The sequence below is a fragment of the Pleurodeles waltl genome, chromosome 4_1 (assembly GCF_031143425.1).
Source record: "Pleurodeles waltl isolate 20211129_DDA chromosome 4_1, aPleWal1.hap1.20221129, whole genome shotgun sequence".
NCBI lineage: Eukaryota > Metazoa > Chordata > Amphibia > Caudata > Salamandridae > Pleurodeles > Pleurodeles waltl.
Window position 1 is genome coordinate 61,646,158 of NC_090442.1, and position 19,002 is coordinate 61,665,159.

At 46.2% G+C, this 19,002-nt stretch overlaps 1 protein-coding gene across 1 annotated transcript in view; it reads left to right on the plus strand.

The window, feature by feature from the left end:
- Positions 1-19,002, plus strand: part of SZT2 (SZT2 subunit of KICSTOR complex) — a 606,663-nt gene that overhangs the window by 237,727 nt on the left and 349,934 nt on the right. The window contains exons 31-34 of the mRNA XM_069227802.1: positions 4,412-4,504; positions 5,442-5,523; positions 6,305-6,586; positions 12,495-12,633. Of these exons, the coding sequence (XP_069083903.1) occupies positions 4,412-4,504; positions 5,442-5,523; positions 6,305-6,586; positions 12,495-12,633 (596 nt within the window). The remainder of the gene's footprint in view (positions 1-4,411; positions 4,505-5,441; positions 5,524-6,304; positions 6,587-12,494; positions 12,634-19,002) is intronic.

Consider the following 19,002-nt stretch of genomic DNA (forward strand, 5'->3'; position numbering starts at 1 on the left):
CCGTCCTATAAAACCGATAGACCTTGGGCTCCTCTATAGAGTTGTTGTTCACTGTTAACCCACATTTGCGCTTCCCATGCATGTTCCAGTGGTAAGCCATTTGAGAGAGATGCTGTGTTTTGCAGTAGGATTGGATGCGAGGGAGCCGCAGTCCACTGTAGGTTGTAGCCAGGTTCGGTTTAGCAGCTGCCAGTCTAGGCGGTGCAGAATCCTAAACATACCTGTGGTTAGCGGCATCAGTACCTTTGACCGTAGCATACTGAAAATGTAATTAAGCCTAGGGGCCATGATCATGTTAACTGTCTATATCCTGCCCCATAACGACAATTGATGTGATCTGCATGCATTGAATTATTTTCTGTTTTATCCAGGAGAGGGAGGATATTGTCTATAATCATTGTAGAGAAGTCGATGCTAAACAGCTCTCAAGTATTTAAGCCCAACAGAATCCAAGCTGCTGAATGTGGATGCATGCAGTGTCTGTTGTGTGAGGAGTCAATGGCATTGCTTCCATTGTGGTCCAATTTATCCTATAGATGGAGAAACCTGAAAAGTCGTTAATGAGTGTCATCAGTGCCAAAATGGGATTACTAAACGTCAGAAGCATGCCGAAGCAGTTTTAGGTCGCCAGCTGACGTACGCAGGCCTGAGGTAGTTGTCAACGAGCTGAAATGCACCAGGGCCAGAAGGAAAAGTAAAGGGGACAGGAGTCACCCCTGTCTCGTACCCTGTTGGATAGGAATCGGGTTCAAGACGAAGTATCTGCCCAGATGGGGCAATGTAGAGCCATTGCATCATATTTAGGAAGTGTTGACCATGTGTTAACATGGTGCAGAAGAGGTCAGACCATTCAATATAGTCAAACACCTTTGTGGTATCCTTTGAGAGTAGCACTTTTTTGTCTCCGTCTGACCTGGTTTGCCTCAGTACAAATAGTAAGTTGTGTAGGTGGTTACAGGAAAAGCGATGTGGCAAGAACCCAACTTGGTTTTCATGTACTAGAAAGTGATTCACCCACCCCAGCCTAGTAGCCAGGACTTTCACCAGCATCATAATCCTGCAGTTTAGAAGCGAAATGTGGTTGATAACTGGCGCAAGCAAGCACATCTTTGTCCAGTTTAGAGATAAGCAAGATATGTTCTCTTTTGTGTTCCTCGCACAGTGATCCTATGGATTTAGCTTTGCGAACCATCTCAGGAAAGAGTTGTACTGTTTTTGTTTGTGTGTTTTGTAGCATTCCGGCAGAAATGCATCGTCACTAAGCGCTTTTCCAGTCGTCCTCAATTTAAAGGCATTACCCACTTCATCCACTGTAATATCTTGCTCCAGTTCCTCTCAGAATTGGTCAGGGAGCATGGGTAGGTGGAGTTGTGACATGAGCCCCTCTTCTCTTCCAGTATCTCCTGGTATTTGTGTGTAGGTTAGAGTAGAATGATGCAAACTTGCATGCTAAAAGATCAGGTTGGGTAAGCAAGGAACCTAAGGTGTTTAGAATGGCTGATATAGTAGATTTAACTTCTCCAGTATTGATCTTTCATAGATTCACATGCTTGAATCATTTACGGTTGCTGAAGTGGGAGTCCCACAGTACACTAAAAAGCAGTAAGGAAACAAGTACATTGAAGTTAATGCAAAAGATATTCACTTTAATAGCTTATTAGTGTTATTAGAAGTGACCCAAAATCCAGCCATTGTTTTTTATCAGCATCCTGCAAATATAGGCCTTCTCAGCCACTTGTAGGAGCTACTTTGAAGCAGCGATGGGCATGTTAATTTCTAGGTAGTAATTGAGCCAGGAAACAAGCACAATTTTGATACATCTATCCACCATGTACAGATTTTGGAATGCCTTTTCTGGTATCGAGCCCGACTAGCCACAGATTTCTTACTGACCCTCCCTTCCCACTCTTTGAACGAATTATAGTGTAAAGGGTTAACCTTTTTAAGGGCCTTATCTTCGCACATCATTCTTCAGTGTGCCCCGTGGCTCTGCGCTTCTGGCACATGGAAAACTGTGGAAAGAAACTGACAGCGGGCAGAGGTGGCAGCTATATAGGCACCCCGCACGCTACTTCTGGTGCGGAGCCGAACAATGCCACCTACTGGCGCACAGGTGTACTGTTCGAAAATTTCTCGATCCAGTCTTTTGCCTGGGGATTATTCTAAGATAAGGAATCTGCAGCTAGAGTCTCTAACAGATAAGGTGTTACCGAATGTAAGTAACTTGTTGATCAGTTATTGTTTTAGTAGTACCATCAACCTGTGTGATATTTTTATTTATGAAAATTTGGCACTAGATTAAGGTCTAGAGCCATGCATCTCTTCTTATTGCCAAAGAAGACCTTGGATTGTGTATGGTCCTATGTACATGTGTGGTAGATGGCATGACACATGCCTGGTCCTCAGCAATTGTTACCATATCAAGCAGTGGTTTGGGGTATTTTTCCATTTTGTTCCGTTGTTGGATCGACGTGTATCTTTAGCCGTTTTCTCCTTCACCATATTGTACTGCCCATCTCTCTATGTGCACTGCAGCCACTTCCCAAGAGATTGTTTTGTTTGTGAGAATCAATTGCAGCAGCGAGTAGCTTATTGTGACTATTTGCTGTATGACTTCCCTTTTCACTTATGTCATCACACGCATTAACGAAGTGTACCATCTAGTTACTCTGACGTGGATCTACGTAGTTCAGCTCTCACTCATTAAGATTTCAACACCTTCATGTCTCTTTTCTCACAGAGGTGAAGTGCACCATGTACATGTAGGTCTCACCCCCTAGTTCTTCTGTATGTGCATTGTACAGTGTTGATGCATATGTGGGCCCTTAAGCATCTAGCATCCCTCCTCTTCATCACAGTGCATCAGAATGCACGATCAGGTCTCTGGTAGGCCTTTGCAACATCCGGAGCTCGAGTGCAGCCTGCAGCACCACATGACTTTCTTTTAAATATTCTTATGTGGTCATTGGCTGAGTCCACCTCACCCAAGCAGCAGCCCTGGACCATAGATCACCCCACAGCCACCAACCCTGATTACACCTTGCTCATTGTTCTGTCTATAACATCCAGGACCAGCAGTGGCCATTGTGCTTTCTGTACCAAGAGGGATGTGGATTCCCCAGCACCTATTTTGTTACGAAGAGCTAGTGAACTACAAGCATTTTTTGTAGAAGAACCCTACCTCAAAATACATGAACTTTGTTGTGAGAACACATTCTTCCCTTAGGTAATTACTCCTTTCAATACATATCAGATATTATGCTGCCTTAATTGTTCCAACAACCTCAACCATCAGTGGAAAGAGCATTGCATACTCTAGATATCAGGAGCGAAAATGTGAACTGTATTAAAGAAACAAATTAGAAACACAGAGCAGTTTTTGTTGCACATCGTCCACAAATGATAAGAGCAGCATTAAGCAAAGGGCAATCACAAGCTGAAAAGTAAACAAATGACATGTAATATAGCACATAAGACGTCACTACGAATAAAAGAGCAACCTCCGCTTTCACTAGTAGTGTTTCCATAAGCAATATTTGTACGTAAATAACATGGACAACCACACATAGCTTTACATAACATTGTTTGAGGGTTCAAGTTAGAAAGGAAGGTATAGTAGGCCAGATGGTTTTAAAAAGTGAATTTGCTTTTACTGCCCCCCACACCTTCATTGAAGATCCACCACCAATGTTATGGTATTCTGATACATAATCTATACCAACCAAACTTGTGAATCTCAGGAAAATGTCTGTAGTAACTTTCACATGCAGAAGAAAACGTACCTATAACAATGGTTTTGCCAATTGAAATTCTACTAGATTGACACGTGCCCTCCTGCCTCCCCAAGATGGGAAGAGAAGTAGTGCAAAAAAATCCAAAATAGATTCACATATTGAGTGTTTGTGTGCTTACAGTGGATGTCAAGTTTCGAAGCCATTGTTATAGGTACATAACTGGTTTTATATGTATGATCGTGCCACTTGCATTCCCAAATTGGACTCACAACCCTGTTGCGCACATCTCTGTAAGATAGAATTAGTCAGCCCTTTTATGTTTTATGTCAGTTCATTTAGGCTTTAACGTTTGGTCATCTACAGCATTAGTCTGCCTTGGCTTGATTCCCTGAAGTCTGTCTTATGTTTAGGCAAATGCCATCTTGTGACTTTCTGCAGTCAAGGTGCTGGTATTGTTCTGAGGTTTATGTAGAATTGTTACATCCTCAGAGTGTGTTATTGATAATGTGTACCTACTGTGATTTGGTTTGTTTTTTCCTTCTGCCTCGTCATTCACATTATTCTGCTTACTCCTTGTGTGCAGTTGCACTATTTCACAGTCATTTGTTCATTGCTGACTATTGACTTGTTTGTCTGGACCCTAAATGGCTTCAATCTTTTCATCACTTTTCCTTTAGGATAAATTTCTGGAGATTGGACGACTGCATTTCAAGACAGTGCCATCGAATCCTCATTATTTCTTCTACTGCCCCCCATCGTCTAAGAAAGAGGTCAGTGGGTGATTCTGTGTTTATGATGAATTATTTGTCTGCTTTTGAGCCTCCATTATGGTTGGAACGAATAGCTGGGGATCAGTTGATGCTATAATTTTGCAAGGCCATCGTACTTGGTGCTCATTTGAAAACCTACATTTAGTGTTTCAATATTGCTCTTTGGCAGTAATTATTTTTTAGAGGACAATGCTTTGACTGTTCCCCCAATACTCTTGGTTAGTTGACAGTATGTTAACCAAAAGTATTTTGGAGTTGTTTGGCTATTTTCCCATTTTCATTTCAATATGCTTAGTTAGTGATTGATCACTTGTGGCTGATACCGGATGAAAATCAGGTGCGTGTTTTTTAACTGACGCTTAGCAATACTTGGTCACTGCTAGTGTCAACTATTCTATTTTCTCTGCAACCTGGGAATGGTTATATAGCCAGGACGTTGTTCCTGATTCAGTACAGCATGTTCATTAAAAACTGCCTTCAGCTGCCAACGCTCCATTGAAAGTCCCTTTTGACTGACCTTTGACAGTGCCTGTCACTAGTGCCAGGGCTTTGTTGTCTCTTGATAATAATGCAATTCAAACATCTTTTGGTGGTCTTCATGCTCTGTCGATAGCAGATGCTTTTCTCAGATTTAGCCGCTAGTTGCCCATTATGGGCAAACAGCACTTTGCTAACACTTGTGATTTTCTTTGTTTTCATTGGACATCGCACAAGAACAGTGGCAACCCCTGGCATTGTTGATGTCTGATCATGCTGTAATTTTCTTTGTTTTAGTCAATAATCTTCTTTTCATTTTGTAGCCATGGCTTCATCTCTAAGCGTTCTTCACTCCAGGTAGTGATGACCGTTCCCAACCAGTGATGGTGGGAAAACTCTCTGTGGTGGGGGAATGCGGGGCTTTACCTGCTAATCTGTGTCTTTACTTCTCTCTTCCCAGGAGGAGACACACCAGGATCATATGGACAGGAAACGCAGCGAGGACCTTGAGGTGTCTGAAACAGAGATGGCCGCTGAAGATGGTAAAGCCCAGGCTCACAAACACAAACTGCAGGGCTTCAGAAACATTAAGGATCTTTCTGCTGCATCTGCAGCATCCATCCTTTCACCATGCAGCAAGAGGCTTACAAATGATTCATTATTTTAATTTGTAATTGCAAATTGTGTCTGCCCCTTTGAGGTGAACTTGAGTGACGGAGTACTGCACCATGCTGGAACTTTATCCTATAATCCAACCATAATCCAAACACTTACACTGCACTAATAACTAATATTGCACACTTTTATGTTGTCTTATTTAGCTGTCCCTGTCTGTGAGTTCCAGCAACAAGAATGTCTAGGATGTTTTAATTTCCAAACTGATACCTGTGCCACGCTACTGATTTTCCTACAGTATTTTCTTTTATATGAGATACTTGGGTTGTGAGGCAGGTTTTGTGCAAATCCTTGCCTTGAAAATGAAAGTCATTGAATGGATTAATCTGACCTTAATGTGTAGGATCCGTGCTCACTGATTGGGAAATGGGTGATGATGGAGTTTTGGAAAACATAGAGGGTTATAGATTCAGTGCCAATGAAATGCTGTCAGTCCTTTCGCCTTGAGAGTTGGTCTTGTCCACACGAAGGTGCGTGTTGATGATGATGATCGCAGTGAGGACTGCTTGTGGGCATTCTTGTGATACACGCTTTGCAAATATATTGTTCCTTTCTGCTTGTCAATGGTGCTGATCATGGTGAGGATTGCTAACTGGGAGTGGCATTTATTAGATCCAAACTGTGCTAATTTATTACATCTTGCTGCAGGTAATGTGTCTGGGGGCTGCATAGCGACAGAAAGTGATCCAGACCTGGAAGTGGAATACCGCGATAAATCAGACCTTGAGTTTCAGGACATCGACTCTCCCTCTGATTCCAACACAGTTAACCAGGATGATGACTCCTTCAGCGTACTGGGAGGTGACTCACTCAACGAGCAGGACCTGCTGGAGCAAGAGATGCCACCACTCTTCGTTCAACTCATTTGTTCTGTGACCGTTCGGAACCAGCATGGTTCCATGCCTGTGCAGACACTGCCCACGTGTCTGGGTAAGAAATTGAGTTCATGTGCTGGGTGCAAGGGTCTGGGTGAGGAGAAAGGGTGGCTGTTACACTGCCTTTGCATTTACAGGCCACAATCTGAGTTAAAAAGGAGAAGGTGGATGTGCCACATTAACCAGATTAGCCCCTATGTAGCAGAAATAGCAAAATTAGAAACTGCCTAGATGGCTGGTTTCAGAACGTTTGTCACCCTCTGCATACACAGTCATCGTACCTTGATCATTTTGTTTTCCTCTTTTATTTTTTCACATGTAAACCTAGCCCCCAGGGCAGCAGGGTGCTACAAAGAACAACAACATGCATTACAAACATGTAAGGATCCTCCGACTTTCAGCATATTGTACGATGCAGGTGTGTGGTTTGGTGGAATTGTGAAGGGTTTTGAAACCTGTCCTAAATTGCACCAAAGAAGTATTAAGCCAGAGGTGCAAAAGGAGGTTATTCTTGTGCCTTTACATTTGCAGAGAATCCCTCTCCTCCCCGGCTGGATACTCTGTAGCATTAGATCTTTCATAGATTCACATGCTTGAATCATTCCCTGTCATTGAGCTGGGAGTCACACAGTGACACCAAAAATAGCAGTTCAAAAACTTCCATAGAAAGAATAAAATAAATACACTCCATTTAGTAGCACAGCCACCTCATTAAAGATTACCCAAACTTAAACTAGTGAGGTGATAGCACCCAGCCTTCAAGTCACTCTGAGGCCACTACAGCTCAAATTTCGACCGCTCATCATGAGGAGATCTGAGCTCTTTCCCAAATATTTTTTTCTACAGTAATCCTTGCTTCTTGGGCACTCTATACATCTGTGACTCAAAAAATGGATCTGTTGAAGCTGGAAATATTTATGTTTTTTAGACAATGTTTGATTCGCCAAAAAAGCCTTATTTAGACTTAGTGACTTTCAGGCTCGTTCCATTCCTAAGGTGAGCTACCTGATGTGAACACAAAACGTAGAAATCTGCTATGTTGGAGGTGGCAGAACTAGGAACTCTGGGACAGAGTTATGCCCACTTCCCACAGGAAGTGGTCATGTAGGGGGCGTAGTGACCCCATGGGTAGGTAGCCCATTGGCTCCCTCCCTACACACCCCTAAACACACCTAAATTCAGTATTTAGGGGAGCCCTTGGTACCAGGAAATCAGATCCTGCTGACCTGAAGAAGCACACCCCAGAGAAGCAAAAGCAAGAACTGAAGACCAGTGGCAGATTAGGCGCCAGCCCTGGCAGCCTTCCTGCTGACATCAGCAGTCGCACCAAATGCGCCTTGCTCTGCAGCTGCATGTGCCTCCAAAAGCCTAGGAGGACTGCCAGGCTTTACCCAAAGAGCCAGGAACTCCCGCGAAGCAGTGGAGCTGCTCCCCTGCATCTTGCAAGCACCCCAAGAGACACTGTGAGGACTCCAGACCGCAAAAAACCAACACCGAACAGCACCACTGCTGCCAAGCCTCCTAGTCCATGTTGAAGTGGTACAACAGTACCGGCATGGTCCCTAGACCATCCAGAGACAAAGTCCATGTTGTGCGGGCACCCCTCTATGGCAACCGCCTCTGGTGATGGAAACCCGACTGTCTACTGCATCTCTGCACCCAAATGCCCCACACCAATGAGAACATAACCACTGGTGTTCCTACGTCCCTGGGTTTCGTGACACCTGAGCCCACTTCTTGGTTCTGATAGACTGGACATCCGTCTTCACCTGCAGCCTCTCTCAGCAGCCCCCTCTACAGCGACGGCCACCAATGAAGGAAACTTGACGGTCCAAGACACCTCTGCACCTGGCCTCCCTGGACTGAGGCGAACAGGACCACTGCTGACCCTCCATCCCTGAGCATCACAAGAACCGAACCCCTTGTTGGTTCACCCAGACTGGTCCTTTAGTCGCCACCTGCAGCATCTTTTTGCCCAGACGGACCCGCTTTGACTTCCACGGGGCGCCAGACTCTGAACTGTACCACTGCACCCGGCCTCCCCAGTACGGTCTCATTTGCCCTGTGTGTGTGTCTTAGGACCATGCTCTGTATTCACCTTAGGTCTGGAAGATTGGTCATGTAAGTTGCTGTGAAGTACCTGTTTGCTGTATATGTTTTCCCCTCATAGGGTAACATTGCAGCTTCAGAAAATTCCTCTAAGTGTTGACCTTTCAAACCTGTAAAGATTTTTCTTGCAAAATGACTTACTTGATCATACTGATTCTGGTTATATAAAGGTGCCTATAATTTTTTACAAATCGGTGTGGATCTCCTTCTTGAGTCATGTGTGCCCTTCATACTGCATATGTCTTACACTCCTCTCTGATAAGCCTGAGGCTGCTTGACCACACTGCCCCCTAAAAGAGCAACATGGGATTGCCAGAGCAAGCGCCTGTCCACTAGTAAGGTAACCCCTGGACTCTTCGCACAGTAGACCTCATTTTGATATACTATATAAAGATCCAGTTTCCTACATGGAACAACTAGCCAGCAATATGAATGGTACTTATTTATGCTTTGAGACCAAATGGAAGCCTGTGCAGATTCCTTTCGAGTAATGTTGCTGATATGTATTGGCTACCTGTGTTCTGACTGTAGAGTGGATGGACATATCTGTAATCTGAAACATGAATAAAAAGAATAACACAAAATAACATTTTGGGAGAAATGGAGAGTTGCTTCTCACTACACTTGATGAAGACCAATCACCAGCCTGGATTCTCCTGTATCTCTCTGCTGTCTATCAAACTGTTACTCATGGCATTCTGCTGCTCAGACCGGGAGACTGGTTTCATTGGTTCAGCATCACTTTTAAATGAATCTTCTTTTTTGATGATGTTGAGCAAGTGTTCAGGGCCCCTAGAGAATCATCCCACATATGTGTGGGGAGTTCCCCAATAGGTATTAAACCAGTACAGCATTGAAAGCCAGCTATACTCTGACAAAAGTCAAATTTACATCCTCCAGGATAACAATTTAGAGGGTCATAGGATTACAAAGTGTCAGCTCAAAATGGCTTGAAAACAGAAATCCTAATTTTAGTTGGTCAAGCCGCTGCTTCTCTGCTGTTTGAATGTTTGATAGCCTAGGATCTCTTTCTTCCCCACTACTCAAAAAGCTAAAAACCTGAGGATCGTCTTTGACTTGAACCTCTCATTCAACCTTCTAATAAAAACTGTAAGGTGGTCCGAGGGACAACATGCATCTATCCTTCCTCAAATTCCATCCTGTCCTGCAAACCTCTGTTTGAATTCAACTTATAAGATGTCTTGTTTTAGATCACCAAAGGCCTCCCAAAGAAATATATTGGCAGACTGCAGAGTCTACCAAACCAATTTGCTAAGATGTGCCTGAATTTATTTCAATTTGACGATACACAGCCAGCTCCCAGTTAATGTTAGGAGTCACTCGCTCTAATTCACCCACAAGACTTACTGGTATCCCACATCTCAAAGCCAAACCCAACTACCTCCGATTAAAAAGACTGCTAAAAAAAAAAAAAAAAAAAAAAAAAAAGTTTTTACAAACGTTCATGCTTTAGACATGTCAGAGTGCCTTTGACTCAGGGGCGCAAACCCACCCAGTTCGACTCAACCTTGTCATTATCCTTTTACACTATTTGTGTTCACTTATTTTCTGTACATTTTAGCACTTTGATATTGTCATGATATTACAATATACACTCAACGAACAGGTAAATTAAAAAAAAAATTCTAACTGATGGTTTAGCATTGCATAAGCATTGCAGAGGACTTTCATCCTGAGAACGTCTTCCTTGAGGAGCCAGTGATCAACATGTTTAAACGTTGTTAAAAAAAAAGTCGCAAGTTCTTGTCAAAGCATCAGGTGATAATATAATGAACATCGTGTAGGTCTGTAACAGATTGTTATTGGCAGCGTCTAAGCCGGATTTAGAGTTTGGCATTTGGGTTACTCTCTCTCAAACGTGAAGGTTAGCTCATCCTCCGTACTATAAGTGCCATCGGATATAATGCACATATTTGTAATAAAGCAGACAGGATATCCATCCTGTTTGTAACAGAGTATCCCATCCGTCAAACTCCATATATGGCCCTTAGATTTGCTACAACTCAAGAGTACATGATCTCTCTCCATTCCTTATTTATACGTGCATGTACAGATATACCCGAGCCCATTACTAACCACCTTCAGATTTGAACTCTTTCAAGAGACTTATGGTCTTCTATTAAAAGCCCTATTCAATTCGCCTCTCATAAGTTCCTCTATGGTCGAAGTAGATTTTCTTGCAGTCACCTAAGGCTCGCATCATTTTGCAATCTAAAGGTAACCATATCAAATTGAAGGCCCCATTGTTGACTCATCTACTTGAAATCCAGTCAGCCCTTGTGTGTCCCAGGTTTTCACACTGATGACCAGCACCAGTGGTTGGTTTACTCTCTGGTCACCAACTGTGTAAGTGAAACTACTCACTTTTTTAGTTGAAGATACCAGCATGGGAAGAGTTCCTGTAACGCCTGCGTAAAGTTATTATTATCTCCCTTGATTTGCATTACATTTTGTTGCTGTGCAGAACTTCTCTTTTGTGGATAAACTGAAATGGTATTTTGTCTAAAAAAAAAAATCTGCTCTGGGCAATGGCTTTTTTCATAAAAGATTTTCTTGACCAAATGGCCAATATGTGTCTTGCTTCTGCTTTTCTGGTGGTTCTATCAAAGCTGCATTTTTAGGGTTATTTAACTCGCTCATGGATGCTCAATTTCCTGAAGACATGATTTGCAGATTACAGTGTGTAATTGATTCTAGTAGTAACTTTAACCCTCACACACACCTGAAATCCCACCATAATCTATTATTGGCAGACTTATTAGGACTTTTATGAGGAAGTTATTTCAGTTGTATTCTGCTATTCAAAAAGAGCAGAACAATGCAACAATAACTCTTTCCAAATTACATCTACATTTTCAAAATGCATAAATGCTAAAGATTTGTCCTGACCTTATGATGCCTCGAAGTACACAATTTGTAACATTTCCACAGGTTTAAAATATTGTTAGTGGTCAGTACAGAAGGCATTATTCTGAGGTAATTGCCTATCACTGAGTTAGGAACGAAAAGCTAACTACATGCAACGGGTGTGGTCACGAAGAGTCACAATTTCTGTATTCACATTAACATAGTTTTTCTGGTTTGTGAGGAGGGAGGAGTGGTTTTTCTAGAGCTTAGGTATCAGTCAGAAGAAGCAGAGCTTACCTACTCCGAATATTGCTGGCGCATGTTTTCCGCTTTCTGGATGGCAGTTGGGTTTGTCTATGGAGTTGCACCTTTATGAGAGAAGGATCAATATTTTATCAGTTTTGTCAGCCTCAGTAGTTTTGTAACTTGTTGGGTTAGCACTGATGGTTTTATGAAAAGGCCAGTGCACACACCGGATGTCACATGGCGAACATTATTCTCACTTCATATACTGCAGTGGTCATTCCTGGATTCCAGCTATGTGTGGTTGTGAAGTTAGAGACAAAATGATATAAGACAGTAGCAGTTCATGGTGAAGTGCCATGGTTCTTATTAGACCATAATATTGAGTATATCAATCATCTTATGTCTCACTTGTACACACTGGCAAGATTCAAGTACACACATTACAGTAACTTTGTCAGGTGCTTCTCAGGCACGTACAATTCGACCAATAAACATCAGCTAACAATCTCGAGTGTAGATCACTCCTTGAAAGACCAGTACTCCTTCACTCCCTGTTTAATGTAGGAGGTAAGCTAACTTTGGCTTTAACAGGGATCAGCTGAGTTCCCTTCTGTCCCTGCACTGTTCTTTGTGATGTTTGTGCTGACTGGGACAACAGCTCTGCTTTAGTTGTTTGTTTTTGTTTGCGCTGTTGAGCCCGTTGATCTTTAATTCTACTCTGCTTCTCTACTTCTCTCCAGCGGAAGTCATCAGCTGCTTGGAGAATCGTGCATCCATCCAGAGCATTGACCTAAATGACCTCTGTGTGGCTCTCGACATCTACATCCTCACACTGCCTTTGGAGATAGACATAGGGAGCTCCGACTTTCAGCACAACAGGTAAATGTAGATTTCTCTTTGCATCCACCCAACCTTGTCGCCAAAGAAGGATCTCTACAATGCAGTCATAGCTTGCCTTATTATTTCACCATGATTGCTGTCCAGAGTTCGTCTCCATAACTCTTCTAAGCAGTCCATTGCTAATAACTTAAAATCTGTGGCATCAACCTTTCATCTACTCCAGTCCCTAAATGCCACAAAGCTGCCCGAATGGTCCCATCAAGCCGTAAGGAGAAGCCAAAGTTCTCTCGTTCACGTAAAGATAAGACATCTTCCAGGAGAATATTTCTCCCAGCGATTTTCTTACATGAAACACTGAAGCTCCACAGGAAGGAGACGTCCCAGTGTTTCTGAAGGGAAGGGTCCTACTTTTGTGGCTTTTCTAAACTTCAGGCAGGTATTGCTTTGGTACTCAAGTTGAGGTATCTGCAAGGAAGATGTATTCATCAGAATACAAAACACTTGCCTTTGTTAACAATATATTCTTCACCTCGCTTTTTCTTGCACCAATGATTTAGAGTGGTGACTAAAAGATACAAGGCTTGCCAACACATCATGTGCTGTTTTTGTCTCCGTCATTGCTCTCTTGGTTCCTCTACACTCACCGCAGTAGTGCTTGGAAAAAGTTTCAGGAACTGACGTCAGGGCACTGGTTGACACCTGGTGTGCTCTGGCGTTGCCATGTCCGGAGAAGGAGTCATGTAGAGGCTCCATGTTGCTGACTGGTGAGGGAAACCTCTAGAGGTCCCTTCTGAGGTTAAAACCTTAAAAATAGTGGTACCTAATGGACCCCAGTCAGACCCTCTAGAAACTCCCCAAAATAGCTACCCTCTCTGAAGCCACTGGGCTGAGGAGGTAATGAATGCACTTTGGGAGCCTGCATAGAGCTGCATGGTTTTCGTACATTCTGACTCATTTAACTTAAGTAACCAATGTCAGTAATGTGAAGTTGGCAACAGAGGGTATGGCACCTCACCTCCTTCCTCTGGGGTATAACCAGTTCCTTCAGTGTGGAAATAGTGAAATATTAAGGCAATTGAGGGTTTTATTTCAGTTTCTGATTGCGTGATTTGGGTTACAGTTGTGCCCCCTTCCCATTTTCCGACATTCACTCTCCCTATAATAACCATGCACTCCACGATTCCCGGATTACCCCCCACCAAACTCCCTCCAGCCATATTTTAGATTGTCCATCTACATTTGGGTCAGTGCTAATAAATCTGTCTGTCAGCCTCAAGTGTAGGGATGCCTGGCTATTGACCACCCTTCTACTACTTTTTTGCGATCCCCAGTAGTCCATTTTAAGGAGATCAGAGTGGCAAAACCTTTTCATCTGGGGCTGTAGAGGGAAGACATAGATGTTCCTGTAGTCCCAGCAGATCCATGCGCACTCCCTCGGGACAGGAAAACATTACACAGCAAGATGCTTAAAGGCAAACCTTTCAGAGGCGACATAAGTGAAATTGGCTTCAAAGGATGCCCCTGTTAAGAACAGTGTGATTACAACTACCTGTTATAACTTCCATTTGTGAGGAGACATTTTTTTTTGTGTCATCACTTCTAATAATAATCCAGGATAGCTCTTAGGGTTACAAAGTTTAGCCCTCTGTCTCATTGATGCAAAACCATCTTCTGGGGGTTGTAAGTGCCTTGCATTGCTGTTCCAGGCTGGGACCTGTCACGTCCACAGTCTTTTGGACAAAGAGGTTCTTCTCCTTCAACACCAAAGAAGAATGTGTTTTCTTTGAATCATATGTGGAAGAGTTCTCTCACCACTGAAGCTGTCCTTATAACAGGACAGTAATTTGTGAGCACTGAAGAGCCATCCTCATGAAAGCACAGATATTTGTGAGTATTGAAGAGCCATTTTCAGCGCCTCAAGATGTGTCAGCACTGAAGAGTGATCCTCATCAAAGCACAGACATTACCCAGCATTGAAGATTCAGCCTCATCAATGCAGTCTTTTTGGCCGTGCGATCGAAAATGGTGCACGCATAAGTTAGGCGCTCCGGAGGGGCCTACAAATAATCCTGCAAAATCTGTGCCTAGCCCTGGGGCATCCCGCAACTGCAGAGCGGGGGAGCCGAAGAGGGCACCGTAGAACTGTGGAGCCCGATCGGGGCGAGGCTGAGTGGCTCTGGTGGAAGTCAGGGAGCCTCGGAGCTGTCTGCTTGGCGGGCCCCGTGCTGCCGGGGACTCGAGTGCGGGCCTGCGGGGAGCGGCCCGGCGGTCCACGAGGAACTGGAGGGAGCGGAGCGGCTTGGCAGTTGACTGCGCCGGGAGCTGGAGGGCTCTCCCGGGCGGATCCAGTGAAGCGCGCTGCTCGCCGGGTTGAAGGTGAGCCGAGGCGCACCGCAGTGACGCGACGCGGGGCCCGAAGTGGAGCCGAAGAGCGGGCCCCAAATAAACAAAGCAGCAAGGTGGCGGGTGGAGCCGGCGGGCCCTGATTCCAGGGGCAGCCGGCATCTACGCCTGGCACAAGGGCAGAAAGGGCACGGGGTCCGACTCCTGGGCACGGAGAAATCCCCCGGGGCTGCACCGGGGAACAGGAGGAGATGGCGGAGGCCCGAGATCGGCACCCCGGAGCAGGGTGAGTGCTGCGCGTGGCTCCCCTGGCCCTGGAGGACCTTTGGACATCGTTGGGGCCTGCTGGACTACACCTGTACCCCCAAAGACCAGTGCCCTGAGGGGGGCCCTTAAATAAAGACAGAAGGGGAAGAATCATGGCGGGCGGCGGCAGAACCCAGGCGGCGGTGCCTACCGGCCACGAACAGAGGTGAGCAAAGGGGTGCCGGACTCCCGTGGGACCCCGGCAGGATTGGAACGGCAGGCTGGCGCAGGGGGTCGCCCGGAAACAGAGGACGAGGTGGGAGACTAACTGGAGACCGGCGAGAACACAGAACGAAGGGCTCGGTCCAACCTGAGTGGAACCGAGTGAAGAATCGTGCAGAAGGGTGACCGAAGTAAAAGTCGGCCCATCGCCCGATCTAGGTGGTGCGCCCTCCCGAGTGCCCGATGTCCCTCAAGAGCCGCCATAAAGGTAAAACAATGGACAGTATGACACCGGCTGAGCGCAAGGGGGGAGAGCAGCTGGATCCTCCTCAACCCAGAGTACAGGACACCTTAGATAAGATCCTGGGTGCAATAGAGGACACCAAAACTACTCTACAACGTGACATCAATCAGGTCGCAGTTGAAGTCGGCCTGCTAAGGGCGGACCACCACAAGCTAGTGGATAGAGTAAAAGAAATGGGGAATACCCTGGCTGAAATTGCACCGCAACAAAAAGACCTAAAAGCCGAGGTGACGTACCTAACAGATAGGATTGTGCGCCTTGAGTAAAGAGCAGAGGACGCAGAAGGCAGAAGTCGTAGGAACAACGTGCGAGTGGTAGGGCTGCCGGAGGGGGCCGAGGGGGCGAACATGATGAAGTTCCTAGAGGAGTGGTTCCGCACAACCGTCGCACCGGAATGCCTGACCCCTTTCTACACCCTGGAACGGGCACACCCGGTGCCCTCGAGGCCTTTGGCGCCGGGTCGGCCTCCGCGTGTGGTGATCGCCAGACTGCTGCACTATAGAGACAGGGATATTCTCTTAAAAAGAGCCAGAGAAGCAGGCCCCTTTAAAGTTGCGAACAGAGAAGTGACACTATTCCCGGACTTCACGCTGGACGTTCAAACCAAGCGAGCCTCATTCCTGACAGTTAAGAGGGCCTTGAGAGATGAGGGAATCCAATACTCGCTCCTTTTTCCGGCAAAACTAAAGGTGTCTATGGATGGTAAGACTACCTTTTTCCAGACCCCCGAAGAGGCGTGGGATTGGTTGGAGGCCCGAGGGACCCAAACAGGACGACATGTAAACAGGGGACTGGGGGGTGGGGGAGCGGTTCGGGAAGGCGGGGAAACAGGAACCGACCCCGCTTGGTACCAACCCAGTCGCAAAAGGAAATGGGGAAAAAGGCGGCACTAGAGGCTGCTGCCTCCATGAGCAGAGAGGAGTCGCCCCCCCAGGGACTCGGGCGGAGAGTCGGACGGCACGTGATGTCTTCGGTGGATGGATCGAGCTGCTCGGCGCAGGCACCGAGGGTGACCCCGCAAACAGCGGATGAACTTGGGTAGCCGAGAACGCAGCGCGGCCCTGAGGCGGGGTGGAAAGCGACCTTGTGGCCCCTCCGGGCATGGTCCCCCCACCAGAGTCTCGTCCATTCTGACAGACTGGTGAGAACTAGAGTTGAATGTTTGAATGAGTTGCACGGTTGCACAATATTCTGGGCAGCCCTCTGTTTGGAGGGCGCCCTGGGGAAGGGGAGTTGGGGTTTACAATTGTTAGTTCTGATGGCGCCCGCAGGAGGTGGGTTGTTAAGGTTAGACATACAGTCAAACGCAGAAGGATTCAGGCCACTGGGGTGGGCCAAGAAGGCAATGGTGCGATTGTCTCTCCGATATAACCTACTAACATGGAATGTGCGGGGGATGGGAACGCCAAACAAAAGGCACAAAATTCTGTCCTACTTAAAAAGAAGGGGTATTCAAGTAGCATTCCTACAAGAGACCCATGTAGCGAAAGGGGAAGTAGAAAAGATAAGGCGAAGATGGAGGGGACAGGTGTACGCCACAGAGTACTCAGCATATGCCAGGGGGGCGCTGATATGGGTACGAGCCGGGGTCCCCTTTGAAGTAGAATCCACCAATATTGGTCATGAAGGCAGATATGTGGTATTAGAAGGAAGATTGCACGGTGTGCCGATCACCCTGAGTTGCATCTATGCCCCCAACCAGGACCAGATCCTCTTTATGACACGGCTGTCAGGTCAACTCACGTGTCAGCGGGGGGAGGTCTCTTGATTGGTGGGGACTTTAACAACGTGCTAGATATAGAACTGGACCGGTCTACCCCACCACTTTCTGGGGCAATGACACGTAGGGTAGCCCAAAAGCTTAGAGAATGGCTAGACGCATGGGAATTATTAGATGTATGGTGTGAGCAACACCCTGCCGAAAAAGATTATTCATACTATTCAGGACTTCACAGAGTGCACACCAGGATTGACAGAGTGGTCTGTACAGCAGCGCTGATGCAGGGGATGGTCCACTCTGAATACCTGGGACGTACGCTTTCTGACCACAATCCTCTACTACTGACTTGGAGAGTGAAGGAGGATGGGCCCCCATCCCGATGTGGTGACTGGGCCTTGGAGCTCTAGAGGACCAGACATACAGGGATGGCCTCCGTCTCTTCCTGGCTGACCATATTAAAACTAATGAGGGATCCACTGACTCCAGATCCAGAGAGTGGGAGACCCTTAAAGTGACAACCAGGGGATATTGTATGGGACAGACGACGGGGGCGAGACTGACACTAGAATGGGAACTGACCAGGCTTGAGAAGAAAATACACGAAGGGGAGCGGAGACAGGGAACAGACGAAAGGGAAAGGTATGCCCAAGCACGGAGAGCCCACTCTCAGGCTGAAGAACAACTTAGGTGCCATAATGTGCAAAACTACATGGCCTCACTACACTCTGAGGAGGGGAGATCAGGTAGAATGCTGGCATGGCTGGTGAGACCAGGGGGGAGGGAGGGCCTATCACAAAGGTGATAACCAAGGATGGAGAGGGAAGACATAGCCCGAATACTATAAATGACGCCTTCAAGGAATACTATGCTCATTTATATAGCAAACCCAGGGAACTTGATGTTCCTGCCCTTGGGGCGTATCTGCAACAACTCCCCTTGTCAACGCTGACGAATGAGGAGCGGGAGGTGCTGGGAGCTGCAGTGACAGTAGATGAGATACGGAATGCCATATCGCAACTAGTACCCGGGAAGACACCAGGGACGGACGGCCTGCCTATGGATTTCTATAAGAAATACGAAACTTTGTTGGCTCCCCGACTGGTGGAGGTGTACTCTGAGGCGTTGAGCTGGGGTGCGCTACCGGCCACATTGAGGGAGGCATTGGTGGTCCCTCTGCCCCAATCCAAAGCCGGAGAGACATCAGTTGCTAACTTTCGCCCCTTGTCAATGTTGAACAATGATTTTAAAATACTCAGCAAAATCATGGCCAACCGGTTGCTCGGCCACATGCCCAGGCTGATACACGAGGATCAGAATGGGTTTGTCCCGAACCGAAGCACATCCCTTAACCTGAGACTGCTATTTGCCATCCTACATATGCCCAGGGAAGCGAAACCTCCGACCGGGGTACTACTCGCTGTGGACTTCGAAAAAGCTTTCGACTCGGTTAGGTGGGACTACCTGAGGGCAGTGATGAGAAAGATGGGGTTGGGAGAGGGTTGGGTAAGATGGGTGGACTTGCTATATGCGTCCCCCCTGGCTAGGGTAAGGACAGGCAGGACGGTATCCGACA